The following is a 15224-nucleotide window of genomic DNA, read 5'->3' as shown; positions in this document are numbered from 1 at the left end:
TTATACTGTTGGTGGATGTCTGAAAAACTTCCAATAATGACTTCAAAGAAGACGATGAGCTTAAGAGTATTTTGAAGTTTACCAAGTTTCAGGGCAGCGACTCTTCCAATACTGCTAACAGGTAATGAAGATGCTGATAAAGAAACGTCTGAAGTTTAACGTATCGAAGCGTAATTCGGCATTGTGTCCTTTGAGAGCATAGCTTTCTATTTAAAAACAGTAAACAACCAACGATCTATCGAAATAAATTTGCATACACTCCCGTGTGGACTTGTAACCTCGTAGAATACCACAAATAAACACATAAAAAAGTTTTGCATCACCTCGGTTCAAAGAGTTCCGAAACCTGTACAGAAAATTGGAATAGAGATCAACATTAACATCGTTTCGGCCCTTTTTATTGCTCATGAAAACAACACATTGTCTGTTGTATCACCATACAGCTAGACCTTCAGAAGTGGTGGTTCAGACTGCTCTACACAGCGGTACCTCTAATACCCAGTAGCACGTCCTCTTTCATTGATGCATGTCTGTATTCGTCGTGGCATACTATCCACAAGTTCACCAAGGCACTGTTGATCCAGATTGTCCCACTACTCAACGGCGATTCGGCGTAGATCCCTCAGAGTTGTTGGTAGGTCACTTCGTCCAAAACAGCCATTTTCAATCTATTCCAGGTATGTTCGATAGGATTCATGACTGGAGAACATGATGATCACTCTAGTAGAGCGATGTCGTTATCCTGAAGTAAGTCATTTACAAGATGAGCGCGACGGGGGCGCGAATTGTCGTCCATGAAGACGGATGCCTCGCCAATATGCTGCCGATATGGTTGCACAATCGGTCGGAGGATGGCATTCACGTATCGTACAGCCGTTACGACGTCTTCCATTGCTACCGGTGGCGAACGTCGGCCCCACATAATGCCACCCCAAAACAGCAGGGAACCTCTACCTTGTTGCACTCGCTGCACAGTGTGTCTAAAGCGTTCAGCCTGACCGGGTTGCCTCCAAACACGTCTCCGACGATCATCCGGTTGAAGGCATATGTGACACTCTTCGGTGAAGAGAACGTGATGCCAATCCTGAGGGGTCCATTCGGCATGTTGTTGGGCCCATATGCACCGCGCTACATGGTGTCGTGGTTGCAAAGGACCTCGCCATGGACGTCGGGAGTGAAATTGCACATCATGCAGCCTATTGCACACAGTTTGAGTCGTAACACGACGTTCTGTGGCTACAGGAAGAGTATTATTCAACGTGGTGGCGTTGCTGTCAGGTTTCCTCCGAGTCATAATCCTTAGGGACCGGTAACCTACTACAGCAGTAGGCGGCCTGAGCGACGGATGTCATCGACAGTTCCTGTCTCTCTGTATCTCCTCCATGTCCGACCAACATCGCTTTAGTTCACTCCGAAACGCCTGGACACTTCCCTTGTTGAGAGCCCTTCCAGGCACAAAGTAACAATGCGGACGCGATAGAACCACGGTATTGACCGTCTGGACATGGTTGAACTACAGGCAACACGAGCTGTGGTGGAATGACTGGAACTGATCGGCTGTCGGACCCCCCTCCGTCTAATAGGCGCTGCTCATGCATGGTTGTTTACATCTTTGGGCGGGTTTAGTGACATCTCTGAACAGTCAAAGGGACTGTGTGTCTGATAAAATATCCACAGTCAACGTCTATGTTTAGGAGTTCTGAGGATCAGAGTGACGCAAAACTTTTTTGATGTGTGTATGTTATCGAGGACGCTTGAGCAGTATAAATGTACACAAGTACGGGGAACGCTGGCACGTGGCAGTATTAAAACAAGCGTTGAAAGAAGGCGTTTTACGTCAAAAATCAGACCAAAAGTCAAATGTACCAATAAAGCATTCCATTTGAGTCGCGTATTTTACCAGCGGTTGGCTATCCGTTGTGTCAAAAGAGTCACTGACTCTTATAGCTAAACGAAACGAAATTGAAAACAACGAGCGCGCAGTTTATAAGCTGAAGTGACAGGAACTGTAACACAGTAACATTCAAGCACTATACCTCAAGTGCTGTATAGGAACACGTTTCAGTTTCATTAATGTGACCACCACCGACGTTCGACGTCCACGTGTCATAGACGATAGGCGGCAGCACTAGCAGTGGGGGTATATAGAGCGTGTCTGGGGGGGGGATACGGTAGACAGTGTAGTAGTTGTAATCTGGATACGGAGTGATTTATGTACAAAAGGAGATATTTTTCGCTTTAGGGAAGAAGGTGGAAGCATTTCCGAAATGGAAAAGTTTGTTAACTGTTCGCGTGCCGCCGTGGATGAAGTATACCGTGCATGTTAAAAGAGTGCTATCGAAAACCCGCGCCGAGGCAACTTTGATGCACCACGAACCATTGAGGACAGGGGTGAATGGCGGCTGCGGTGATGTGTACGGCCGAATAGACGAGCAACTGTTGAGCAAGTGACCGTCGAGGTGGCCCAAGGGGCTTCCAACAGTGTCTCCTCAACAACCGTTCAGTGGACTTTGCTGCGTATGGATCTCCACAGCAGGCGTGTGGTTCATGCACCCATGCTGACTGCTGTTCATCTGCACTCCAGTACCGCAACTGGATGTCCACAGAGTGGCGAAAGGTGGCCTTTGCAGGTGAATTACGTTTTACGCTCCATGAAATAGATGGGTGTAGGCGTGTATGGCCCTGCAACAATCGTCATAATGGTCCAGGCCGGAGGAAGAAGCGCTATGGTCTCGGAGATATTTTCGTATTATCCCCTGGGTGATCTCGCCACTCTAGAAGCACAATGGATCTACACAAGTACGTATCTATCCTTGGGGGACATACCCACCCCTAAATGCAGTTTGTTTTCTCTGGGCACGATAGCACCTACCAACAGGACATGCATGGTTCGAAGAGCAGCAGGATGAAATTACAATACTCCCTTGGCCACCAAACTCCCCAAAACCCAATCGAGAATCTATGGCACCACTTCGATGGGGCTGTTCCCGCCATTGTCCATGGGAAAATAACCTAGAGTCATAGGAGATGCACTATTTTCATGATTTGGCAAAGTCATTTTATTGTAATTTTAATCACAGGGATATCGTGTGTGCTATCTCTCTATGAATCCTGTTAACTTTATACTTTGTGTTGTTGTGTTTTCATTGTTTGTGTATCATATTTTCTGAAGAGGAGATTGGAGACCAGCCCTCATTTTCCTGAAAGAGCGTGGCAAACAGCATAAACACGACACCCATGCTGGCCGGTTTGGTATGTCACAACAACGGTCGTTGATCCGCCGCGCGGGTTCCACCCGCGTGTGTCTCACCTCCCGGTCTCGCAAGGCAGCGCCCTGCTCGTTACACTATAGGACAGACTGTGAAAGTGCTATACTTGGTGTACAAGTTTCATGTTAATTTGTGAGCAGTGCTGTCTTTCTTCCATTGTTGGCGTAACATGGCACATACTTCTTACGGTTTTTCTACACAACGGCGAAAACAGAGTTACAAACAGCTCTGTTCAGCCAGACTGGTCAAAGCAGGCGCGGATCCAAATTTCGAAGCTTCGGGATATCGCAGTATGTTCCATTTTCGGTGTTTACTGGCACGAGAGGGGGTTGAGAGTGACACTTGTACACCTACCAGAGATGACTATTGTTCTTCAATATGTAGGCTACTTTCACTGTGGATTGTTGATGCTCTGTCCCTCTACCTATACCCAATTTCAACATGCCATACATACGCAGGGTTTTAATAACAATAATATCAATAAATTTATAAATATTTTAATATAATAATAAACTAATAATTTGTTTACATCGGTGCGTAGTCCACTGCTATAGCTCAACCTGGAAGAAACTGGAAAATTCAGAGAAGTACATCATTTGGAAATTTGGCACGTATATGCGTCTTGCAGTGATTTAAGCAACTGTCATAACTTTTGCAAGGTCGTAATTTACACGATATAAAATCGAAATGCGCACTCTTCACAATCAGTATTTCACTTAGTATTAAGTTCTAGATCACAGATCTGAATACTACGGGTATGCAAGAGTACAAATTTGGGTAATGCTGTATAGGAACGCAGGCTTTCTCGGAGAACTGCATTGATGGAATATCCTCAGATTATCATCCGAGAGACAGGGTTGTCCTGTAGCAACGTTTTACCGACTTTCCTAGTCACCATTTTCAGGTGAAGATTACGAGCAGGAAACTCGTTGAACGGTCGATACAAGGCGACGTTACCATTCGGCTGATGTCATGAGAAGATTCTCTTTGAGTTATTTCCACCTGCTTTTAGACTCGGCCAATCTTCCTGATTTTTTTGCCTGTGTGGAAGTTCTTTCCCTTCAAGCCTTGCCTTACACAACTTCTTCGGACTCCAAAACATGTCTGATTTGTTTTGGCGGTACATACGGTCAGCATGTGGATGGGTGCCTTTAGTTGTGAGGAACGCCTTCTGCAGCCGGCAAGGCTGACAGCCCACCCTCTGAGGCTACCTCTGAGAAGTACAATTCCTTGCCAGTTTAGACAGCTCTAGTCTTCACGAGACATTATTCACTAAAAGTTGGCTAAAAAGTTTGGAAAATAATAGATGTAAAATTTAAATGGTTTTGGTGAATTGTTCTTCGGACAGGAACGTGACCGCCATGACACTCCCCTCCGCTGCACTCTGGTAGTGCTATCAGGCGGCGGACGCGCGCTCACCTGTATGCGCAGGATGTCGTCGGCGCTGGAGTCCAGCACGGCGTTCCAGGCGGCTCCAGACTCGGCGCCCTTGGCCAGCAGCGGCACGGCCACCAGCGTGCCCTGCCCGTAGCTCGGCTTCTCCGCGTCTGTGCAGACACAAAACAGGCACACAGTCAGCAAACACAGCTCCACTGCATTAAGCATTTGAGTAATCAGGTTACAAATGTAACTCAAAAGTTTTCTTTAGCGAGACTCTACTTCCTGTTAAACTAGAATTACAATTGTAGATAATTACTGCATTATTTCATGACCATTCTGTGACGTCCAAATGGATAAGCCTTCAGTTTCTCCAATGCCAAGCCACTTAGGCGTAACTGAAGACTACGCGAAGTTTTAGTTAAGAGATCCGCATTCAGTCACATTTACATGAAGAAATACGCCTGGTATTTGAGGTATTATACATAATGTATACGTAAGGCTGTGGCCACATCACCAGAAACAGGCTCTTGAAATTGCATTTTTTCTGCTGTTCGTAGCTCTCTACGGAGAGGAAGTAAATTCTAGATGCAATTTTGGTAAACAATGCTTATTATGAACGGTATATCGAAAGTTTGTCTCTTCCGAGTGGAATATACACGTATTTCGTGTAAACATTAAAAAACAAAGCGGTGAGTTTCTCCGACGTTTCAGGAAAAGCATAATTCCTTCACTGTAATTCAAGAAGGAATACTCCCTCGATTATGCTACTCAAATCTCAGAATATCTTTAGTTCTGTTGAAGCAAGTTTTTAACTTACGGATTGCGCTCGCGAATGACTGACTGTATATGCCCTAAGCCACTTAAAGTGAATGCTAGTTTGGTATCTTAGAACAGGCTGGCCGATTACTTTCCTTATCCTTCTCCAGTCTAGATTTCGTTCATTCTCTAATGATCTCACTGTCTTCGGAACGTTAAATCCTACTACCTTCTATCCCTCTACCTCGTACAGATCCGGATTTGACTGCCAGCAGAGCAAATAGTTTTAATTTTTCAGTAAATGTCATCACGGCACGTTCTCTGAGGAGCCAGAAATTCACCCAGCTACCATAGACTTCCTTCATACTCACTTTGGTATTGTGAACTGTCTTTTGTTTTTGGCAACAATGACAAAACTATTTCGCAATGTAGCAACCGATTACAACCATCCGATGGTCATATATAAAAAATAATGGTGAGAAGGAATCACTGTCGAATCTGTAAAAGTGGCTACTCCTTTCACGAACGTAAACATGAATGATTAGACAAAGGGATTTCATTCCGACTATTAAACCTACGTACTGCTCCCCATACTTATGTAGATAATGCAATAGAACGCTATGTGACCTCTTACCGCATATGGTTTTACGTATAATTTTATACTTATTTTATAATTCCATAGATAGTTGATGGCAGATTTTATAGATTCTGTAATGATTCTTTGTCTCTTCTGTTTTAGCTGTATACAGTCCGATGATGGCCAATGACTGGTCGAAACAGGTAACTAAATTGTGAAATACTTTTGTCACATAACATAAGGGTCAGTCAGTCATCTCCGATGTTATTTAGTCCTTACAATGAGATAGCTGTGCAGGAAACTCAGAAGAGATTTGCAAAGGTATATCAACGTTCGGGAAGAAGAAATAAAAACGTTGAGGTTTGCCGATGACATTGTGTTTCAGTCCAAGACATCAGAAGACTTGTAAGAACACCTGGAAGGAGTGGATAGTGCCTTGAAAAGAAGCTATAAGATGAACTTCGACAAAAGTGAAACATTGTACTCAAATTAAATCTGACGATGATGAGTAATTAGGTCAGAAATGCGACACAAAAGGGGAAGATGATCTGGCAGTAAAATAACTGACGATAGCCGATATAGGGAGCATATAAAACGTAGACTGACAATAGCAAGACAGCATTTCTGAAAAAGAGAAGTTTGCTAACATCGAATATAAAATTCAAGTGTCAGGGAGTCTTTTCTGAATGTATTTGTCAGGAGTATAGCCTTGTACGGGAATTTAACATGGACGATAAACAGGTCTTACAAGAAGAAGCTATTAAACTGTGGTACCACAGAAGAATGCTCTGATATTAGATGGGTAGATCGAATAACTAATGAGGATGTAGTGAAGCGAATTGGAAAAAAAATACCTCTGGCATCAAGTAATCCTCAGTTTAGTAATCTTCTTGTTAGTATTTTCCGGATATTCCGTTCCTCACCGATTCTGCGCAGAACCTGCTCATTCCTTATCTTACCAGTCTACTTGATTCGCTTCGATTCTCCTCTGTTCTGGTCTTCCCACAACCCCTGATTCACTGCTGTACAATGCTGTGCTCCAAACGTACATTCTTAGAGATTTCTGCCTCATATTAAGGCCAAGTTTGATGCCAGCAGACCTCTCTTGGCCAGGAACGCCCTCTTAGCCTGTGCTAGTCTGCTTTTTATGCCCTCCTTGCTTCGTCCGTCATGGGTTATTTTGCTCCCAAGATAGCAGAATACGTTAACTTTGTCTAATTCGTGGTCACCAATTCTGACATTCTGTTTCCCGCTGTTCTTATTTCTGCTACTTTCGTATTCCTTCGATTTACTCACAATCCATATTCTGTACCCATTAGAATGTTCACTCCTTTCAAGTATTCTATTCTATCAGTTGCGCCTTGCCCTGCGGTTACACAGTGTCGGCCATGGTTAATCGGATTTGGCATGTTAAGTGGCCGGATGCCATTCCTGCCCCATACCCCCCAGGACGGAATTAGTGTACCCCAACTGTCTCTGTCTAGTGGAAACCATGAAATAGTGTGAATGTGTTCAGATGTCTGCGAGCTGTGTAACTGAGGCGGAACGTGGGGACCAGCCCGGTATTCACCTAGCGGGATGTGGAAAAACGCCTAAAAACCACATCCAGGCTGGCCGGCAAACCGGCTCTCGTCGTCAATCCGCCGGGTGGATTCAATCCGGGGCGGCGCGCCTACCCGCGTCCAGGAAGCAGCGCGTTAGCGCTCTCGGCTACCCTGGCGGGTCATTGTTCATTCCTTTCAACAAATCCTGCAATTCTTCCTCTCATTCACTGAGGATAGTAGTGTCACCAGCGAATAGTATCATCGATACCATTTCACCCTGAATTTTAATCCCACACTTTAACCTTTCTTTTATTCCGTCATGCTTCTTCGATGTATCGATGGTCCTTGTACATATCGTGCATTGCCCGTCTCTCCGTATAGCGTACTCCTATTTTTCTCAGAATTTCGAACGTCTTTCACCATATTACACTGTCGAACGCTTTCTGTAGATCGACGAATCCTCTAAGAGTATACTGATTTTTCTTCAATCTTGTTTCCATTATTAAGCGCAACATGAGAACTACCTCTCTGGTGCCTTTACTTTACGTATGGGCGGGGAAAGTAAAAGTTTTAGTGGAGATGAAGAAGGTTCGTATAAAGTAGACAGGTTGAAACGGATGTAGGCTGTGGTAATTACGCGGAGAGGAAAATGCTTGCACAGGACAAGCTAGCGCGGAAAGCAGCGTCAAAGCAGTCTTCTGACTGAATATCACATCAACAATCAGTCAGTGGTACAATCTCCAGTGACAGTGCGTCATTTTTTCCCGACTACGAACTGTGTCCCCGACACTGATGGGAACTCTGCAGCTGATTGCCCTTTAACAGGATGTGCGGCAGCCGCCATACGGGATGGAGGTAAGCGGGAGGGGCCACGCACGACATGCCGATGACTACGGCGGCGGCCATATGGGGATGCAGGCCACGGTAACTGTCTGCTCACGACCTGGTATGCCGTTGCCGTGGAAGTTGCGAGTCCCGTCTGTAACAAGTCCGTAACGGGAGACTGGCCGGACGAGACGACGACTCAATCAGCGCAGTCGTGCTTCCGGTAGAGCGGTCTGTGCGAGCAGACGACGCGCTGCCCTTGCAAAGTTCGTACTTCCACAGAAACCACTCAGCCGCAAGTCTCAGGACCGTCACAGTGCTACAAGTGCAGTCGTCGGTACTCGAACAAAACGAGTTTAAATTTCATGAAGTGGTTATGCGTCCGGCGTGTTTTAAGCAAATCGAATACCTGTCCACCATTTTACCTGTATTCAAGGGCGTCTTCTGCTGTGTCATCGCCCCTTAAAATTGATTTTGATTAACTTCAGATAGCTCATGCTTGCTTTTTTTCTTCAAAAAATAGTAAACAGCGGTGCTTTCGCTGTACACTAGCAGCAAAAAGAAATGTTTTAGTTGAAATATGGGTACAGACTTTTAGATGTAGATAAGACTGCAAGAAGACTGAAAACATTTTCGTCCACCGAAGACAGCTTCTTGCTGCCCGCAGAATGAGCAGGTACCGCATGAAGATTACGGAGGAAACTTCGAAATAAGTTGCGGTTGGCTAACAGAAACGGTACGTTGTTTGTATGAAAATACGTAAAAGCAGTATAATTATTAAGCTACAGACTTACTATGTGCTAATGAAGACTCATTAAGAATATTACTGACCAAGTTTTTAAAAGTTCACTTTCTGACTCCTGGTTGTGCGATTTCATCTTTTTTTTATTTTTTATTTTTTTTTAATGTTGTAGAAAATTAAAGACAGTTGGCACTGACTTGGACAAAAGGCGCCTCTTATCATTTATGTCCTCCTTATATTTGTCTTCAAACTGATTTGAGAAGATGTAGTTCGTCGTACATCGAAACAATATGTCCCGCTTCATATTTGCTGCCCATCTCTATGCTAGCAAAAAAAAAAAAAAAAAAAAAAAAATGGTTCAAATGGCTCTGAGCCCTATGGGACATAACATCTATGGTCATCAGTCCCCTAAAACTTAGAACTACGTAAACCTAACTAGCCTAAGGACATCACACAACGCCCAGTCATCACGAGGCAGAGAAAATCCCTTACCCCGCCGGGAATCGAACCCGGGAACCCGGGCGTAGGAAGCGAGAACGCCACCGCACGACCACGAGCTGCGGACTATATGCTAGCACCTGTCACTTCTGTTCGTACAGTTGAACGCTAAACACACGCTAGGATTTTAAATTTACATTTCGCTACACAAATTGAAAAGAAAGATTAAACTATTCGCGAAATAAAGCAGTTCACTTTCCACACAGACAAACGATAGACTGGCTCCTCTCAGTATTCTGACCGAGATCAATATGGCGGCGGAGTTAACGTTCATAACCGCAAGGAGCGCTGTAGGTCGTAAATTTAAACTCGTTGCTTGGACCTCTTATCAGCTTACATCACTGAAAGGTATTGTCAAACCGGAACAGGGCTCTGCGGAGCCTCTGGTTAGTTTCGGCTGGTAAGAACATTTTCCCAGAAAAAGCTAGAGTCCAGGTTCGTGCCTTACCTTTGTAACGGTCGGGCTACATCCGATTTCTTTGTTCAGCCTAAAATACTAATTCAGAACGAAAGGCGATATACTGGGTGATTCCGTGACGATATTATAAACTTTCAGGTATGATGAAGAAGAATGGATGTATCAATTTAAGACAACCTAGTCGAAGTTTGTGAGCGAAGTTTGTGATGCCTTTGGCAGTTGAATGTATATACAGCTGCTGTTCTTGCTAAGACTGCAGGGAAGGAAATCTCGAGGCTATTCGTCAACAGATGTGGTTCCAACGTAATCGAACCCTGCCTCACTTTGGACTGAGGCTTCGTGAACACCTGGATCAGACATTACGTGAAAAGTGGAGAGACAGAACAGGCCCTGTTTCGTAGCCAGCATGTTCACCTGGTTTCACGCCACTTGATTTCTTCTCGAGGGACGATGTGAAAACTCTTGAGCCGAGACTGAAGAGAATCTTGTGGTGTCACCGCCAAACACCACACTTGCTAGATGGTAGCCTTTAAATCGGTCGCGGTTCGTTAGTATACGTCGGACCCGCGTGTCGCCACTATCAGTGATTGCAGACCGAGCGCCGTCACACGGCAGGTCTAGTCTAGAGAGACTCCCTAGCACTCGCCCCAGTTGTACAGCCGACTTTGTTGGCGATGGTTCACTGTCTACATACGCTCTCATTTGCAGAGACGACAGTTTAGCATAGCCTTCAGCTACGTCATTTGCTACAACCTAGCAAGGCGTCATATTCAGTTACTATAAGTACTATCTTCAAGAATATATTCTGAACAGATAATATTGTGAATCATGTACCGTCAAGAGCGACGTTCATCATTAATGGATTAAAGTTAAGTATCAAACTAATTACGTCCGCTTTCTGAATTCTCATTACTTGTCATGTTCCAGACCTCACGTCAGTATAGTTCTTCCCTCCTCACGCCAGCGTGCGTGAGCTAAAACGCGTGCATTTCGGCCTCCACTCGTAACACGGTGTTGGCTCTTCTGCTAACACAAAAAATCTCTTGGCAAGAATTCGCCCTGCCTGGAACACCGACAGCGGAGATACTAGAACGAGTACGATAGAACTGCGACGATGCCATGGCTGAATTGACTCTGGGAGACACCATTTTGAACAACTGTTGTAAATCTAGCAGCTGGTGAAACTTGTGTCGGTTAATGGAATCCATTATTACTGTACCGTAGACTTAGGATTTTCGGTCCTTCTGGCATAAAGTTACCTGCGCCATTACTAATCCATCAACAGGACAAATTATCTGAGGATATTGTGGAGTATTCAGCGGAAATTCTGTATGTCACGATCAGGTTTCGAAAGCTGAAGCCCTTAGCTCGCGCGCTGCGCAAGGCTGAGGTGGAACTTAAGCAGATTTTCACTCATATCTTTCGAATCTGTCGTTTCCCGGCTATCGTACCTTACCTCAAATTAATGCATTTACACTTCTCCATCATTCCTGACAGTTTGTGACATCATCACGAAATCACCCTGTATAATAAATGGATACTTTGCTGAGTGATAAAGAAAGTGGAACAAGCGGGTCAGTTCCTTTTATTAATGTGTTAAAAAAAGATAGATTGCGTGTTGAAGAAGATGTCTCGAATTACTAGCTGGCAAAGAACATCTGAGGCGTCTCACACTATTGAAGCATCGAATCGTAAGTGTGAAGGAGGCCATGAACAAAGAGAAATGCAGGGCAATTTTCAGTCTCTTAGTGAATATGGAATGCGGACGTCTAGCATGGATTATAGCCATAGAGGTATAGGAAGAGGAGCCACCGAGTCGGACGCAATCGCAGCAGCAGGGACTCAGATAGCGAAAAGGGATGAATAAATCTCTGAAAATGAGATGGGAAGTATAATATGACCTCATCTTATCCATCGGCAATGCATCGTAGGCGTATATCCAATTTCAGAGGAGGATAGGTGGCTTTAAATTGAGATACTGTACAATGAAGTGGCTTAAACTGTTTCACACAAGTTGGAGAAAATGGAGCCTTAGAAATAGAATCAGCGACGTCGGATCAGAAAATTGGTTGTATTGTTGTAGGACTGCATAGATAGATTCCTCAGTAGTAGGAAATGCTACATTTTACTGCTCCTGTTAGTGATGCCATTTTCGAGTCTGCAAACCTACTTATCTTTGGTGTCTTGAGGCAATGGCGACGTTTAATCTCGGATCTGCGGTTTCCGATCCGCAGCGCACTGCTTGATGGTCAGGAAACGTCGGCGGCTACATATGTATAACGTTGCAAATGTTGGTAAGATTGCAACTTCCTAACATATTAAAACTGTCTAAAAACCAGACCTGGATCTCTCAATTTTGTGCGTAACGCCCTGCTAAGTCGGTCGTCTGAACGCATTTCACGAGCCCATCAATGCTTCAGCACGGCAGTACCGGTCTCCTGACCAAGGTTTTCCCAATTATATGCGTTTGGGAGCGCCGAACCACTGAGATATGAAGAACAACAGCGAGAAGAGTGCGCAGCAACATAAGAGTGGTACTGATATGCTGCAGCTTAGCCTGGCGTGTAAGAATAGCTCAGCTGCTTGTTTTTCCAGCGGAAGGTAGAGGTCCGGGTTGGAGTTTCGGTCTGGCATGCAGTATTAATCCGTCAGGAAGTTTTATCACAATGTACACTCGGCAGCAGAGCCGAAGTTTGATTTTGGAATGGCAGGACTAGTGTTCTGGTCTATTATCGCTCCGTTTTTCTGGCTGCCGTATCGTCAGAAAGTCACGATCTTACACAGCAGTGCTCACTTTGTTTAAATGGAAAGATCAGCGTCATCGGCTCTGGAGCAGCAATGAACAGCCGACGGCACGAACTGTCAAGGTACAATACGTGGTTATACGCTGAAATGGCTGTGTTTGGGGCCGAGGAGGGGTGGAGATGAGTAGAATACCTGACTATCGAAGTTCATTATTCTGTCTTATTAGTAGTGAAATGTTTACTGGCGCCAATGTAATGGTCTGTGGAGATTGTTATCGGCTGCATCGATTATTTTTAATGAAGAAAGTCGCTCAGGTATCCCGAGCACCAAGACTTATCTGGAACACACCTTCCTCACACAGTTCGAAAGAACTCATTTCTGAGGAATATTGTGTTGCAAATTAACCGTGTCATAAAATCCTTTTGTTACCATTGTCCATTGCTTCAGACCTACACACTTGTTTAATTTAAGAACGTGTTCTTGGCCTGTATAACTATGCTTTACGCTTTAGAAGTCTTCGGCCATCTTGCATAAGTTTTGGCTATTTTTCTCTAACCATTAACATGAACTCTGCCTACATACTCCAAATATCTCATTTAAAATTTCCTTTTTCCTGCAAAGAGAGATTCGAATGAATAAGAGAGACGACGTGAATTTCTCATTTTCTTGGCAGAATACACTTCATATTGTGTGTTCATAACGACTTAAAACTGTACGTCCTACAGAAACTCGAATCTGGATTAGTTCTATCCATTGCAGCTGCTCTTTTCATCAAGCGATTCAAGTTCGCCTGAAAAAGCGACTCACAGGCTTGTAACCAAGTCCTATCCCTTTTATCTCCATGGTGGCTCTCCTGTGATTCCGAGGACGTAATTCCCCCTTGCCATGTATGTGGGAGTTCAATTCCACTACACAGCCTCTCAACTGTAATCGAGTTGAAATTTATTATTATTTACTAGCATGTACATTGAACTGCCAGCGGGTATACTCGGTTTACTCGGTCGTCTCAGTTACAAGGACGAGGCTGTGGAGGAATCAAAATTCTGCTTCCTTTCTACCTGACATCTAGTCTCACTGAATTGTAGAGGAGTGAATAAGGAGCTTAAAATGGATGGAGAAGCAAACGGAAAGTTAAAACCGTGACTTGGGCTCCGAGACGTACCTGAATGATTCAGTGTGGTAAGTTCTGAAACTGAGAGGCAAGGATTCCGTGCGGAGTTTAACTCGTCCACGTCGGTGCGTGTCACTGGTGGCTCATACTAGACATTTTTTCCATCGGGCGCCGTCTACTAACCTCTAAGAATTATGCTACCAGCAGTACAACAACGTATGATATATTACCTATAAGCCAGGCGCAATGAAAAGCTCTGAATACAATTTTGTGAGACCCTACGGCGAGATACCTTTCTGAGCAAATGAGATATCACCTAAGTTTCGATTAGTTTGGCTTGAAATTATTTTATGTGATCCCTTGCATTAAAATTGAAAGGGCAGTATATTAAAATAGTAGACCAGGGCGTTTCAATACTACTACCAAACTGTGTCGAGATACAGGGAAAGCAGTCTCTCCAAATGAAAGAAAGCATTAATACGGACGCCGCCCCCCAGCGAGAAACGTAATTAGCAGCGCAAGCGTGAACATGTTAGGGTACCGAAGTTGTGAATAGATTATGGTGAAGTTGGATGGTATGTGCAACTGACCTTCAACAGTGAAGACGAAGGAGATGGCGTCGATGTCCGGGTTGTAGGGGCGGCTGAGCGTGACGCTGACTGCGAAGGGCTGACCGCGGCGGACGACCAGCCGCGGCTCCTTCTCGCGGTCCATGAGCTCGTACTGGCGCGTGCGGTGGGCGTCGCCATTCTCCGCCAGCAGCACGTCCACCTCCTTCACGGACGCCACCTCCGGCGCCACGCCCGCGTCTGGTACATCACCTGCGACACAGTACAATAACCCGCTTCAGTTTCTGCAGACAGTGCAACCTGAAAACAACACCAAAAGTCCCTAAGGTTTCATTAAGTGAAATAGTGTCATATGCCAAACCATCATAAGCCAAAACATTATGACTGCCCACCGCGACGTTGGGTGTCGCTTGATGGCGTTGCGGGCACGTGGCGCGGTAGCAGAAGTATGTAAGTGGAGCAGACACGGACGGAGGATCGCCCTAGCGAAGATATGGCCCGCAAATGGGAGACTCAGATAAGCGACTTTGACAAAGGCCAGATTATTATTACGTAGAGCCCGTGAACGAGTATCTCGAAAACGGCGAAGTTGGTCGAATGTCCACGTGCTACTCTCGTGACCATCTACAGAAAGAGGTAGGAGGACAGTGAAACTACCTCTAGGAGCTAAATGGTTGGACGTCCACGACTCTTCACAGAACGTGGAGTTCGGAGGCTTGTCTGCTCTCTAAAGTAGGGTATATGGTGATCTGTGACACCTCTGCCGAAATAGCACAATGCTAGTGCACGC

At 44.9% G+C, this 15224-nt stretch overlaps 1 protein-coding gene across 2 annotated transcripts in view; it reads right to left on the bottom strand.

Annotated features, from left to right (window-relative positions):
* The window catches only part of LOC126237058 (annulin), a 495746-nt gene that overhangs the window by 51993 nt on the left and 428529 nt on the right, over positions 1 to 15224 (bottom strand). For both annotated transcript variants that reach the window (XM_049946841.1, XM_049946840.1), the window contains exons 2-3: positions 14456 to 14686; positions 4689 to 4816 (exon numbers count right to left, since the gene is read on the bottom strand). In XM_049946841.1, the coding sequence (XP_049802798.1) occupies positions 4689 to 4816; positions 14456 to 14686 (359 nt within the window). The remainder of the gene's footprint in view (positions 1 to 4688; positions 4817 to 14455; positions 14687 to 15224) is intronic.

This window comes from Schistocerca nitens, chromosome 2 (genome assembly GCF_023898315.1).
Source record: "Schistocerca nitens isolate TAMUIC-IGC-003100 chromosome 2, iqSchNite1.1, whole genome shotgun sequence".
In the NCBI taxonomy this organism is placed as follows: Eukaryota; Metazoa; Arthropoda; class Insecta; order Orthoptera; family Acrididae; genus Schistocerca; species Schistocerca nitens.
Note: the sequence above shows the minus strand (reverse complement) of the source record. Positions and strands in the feature narration are given on the sequence as shown.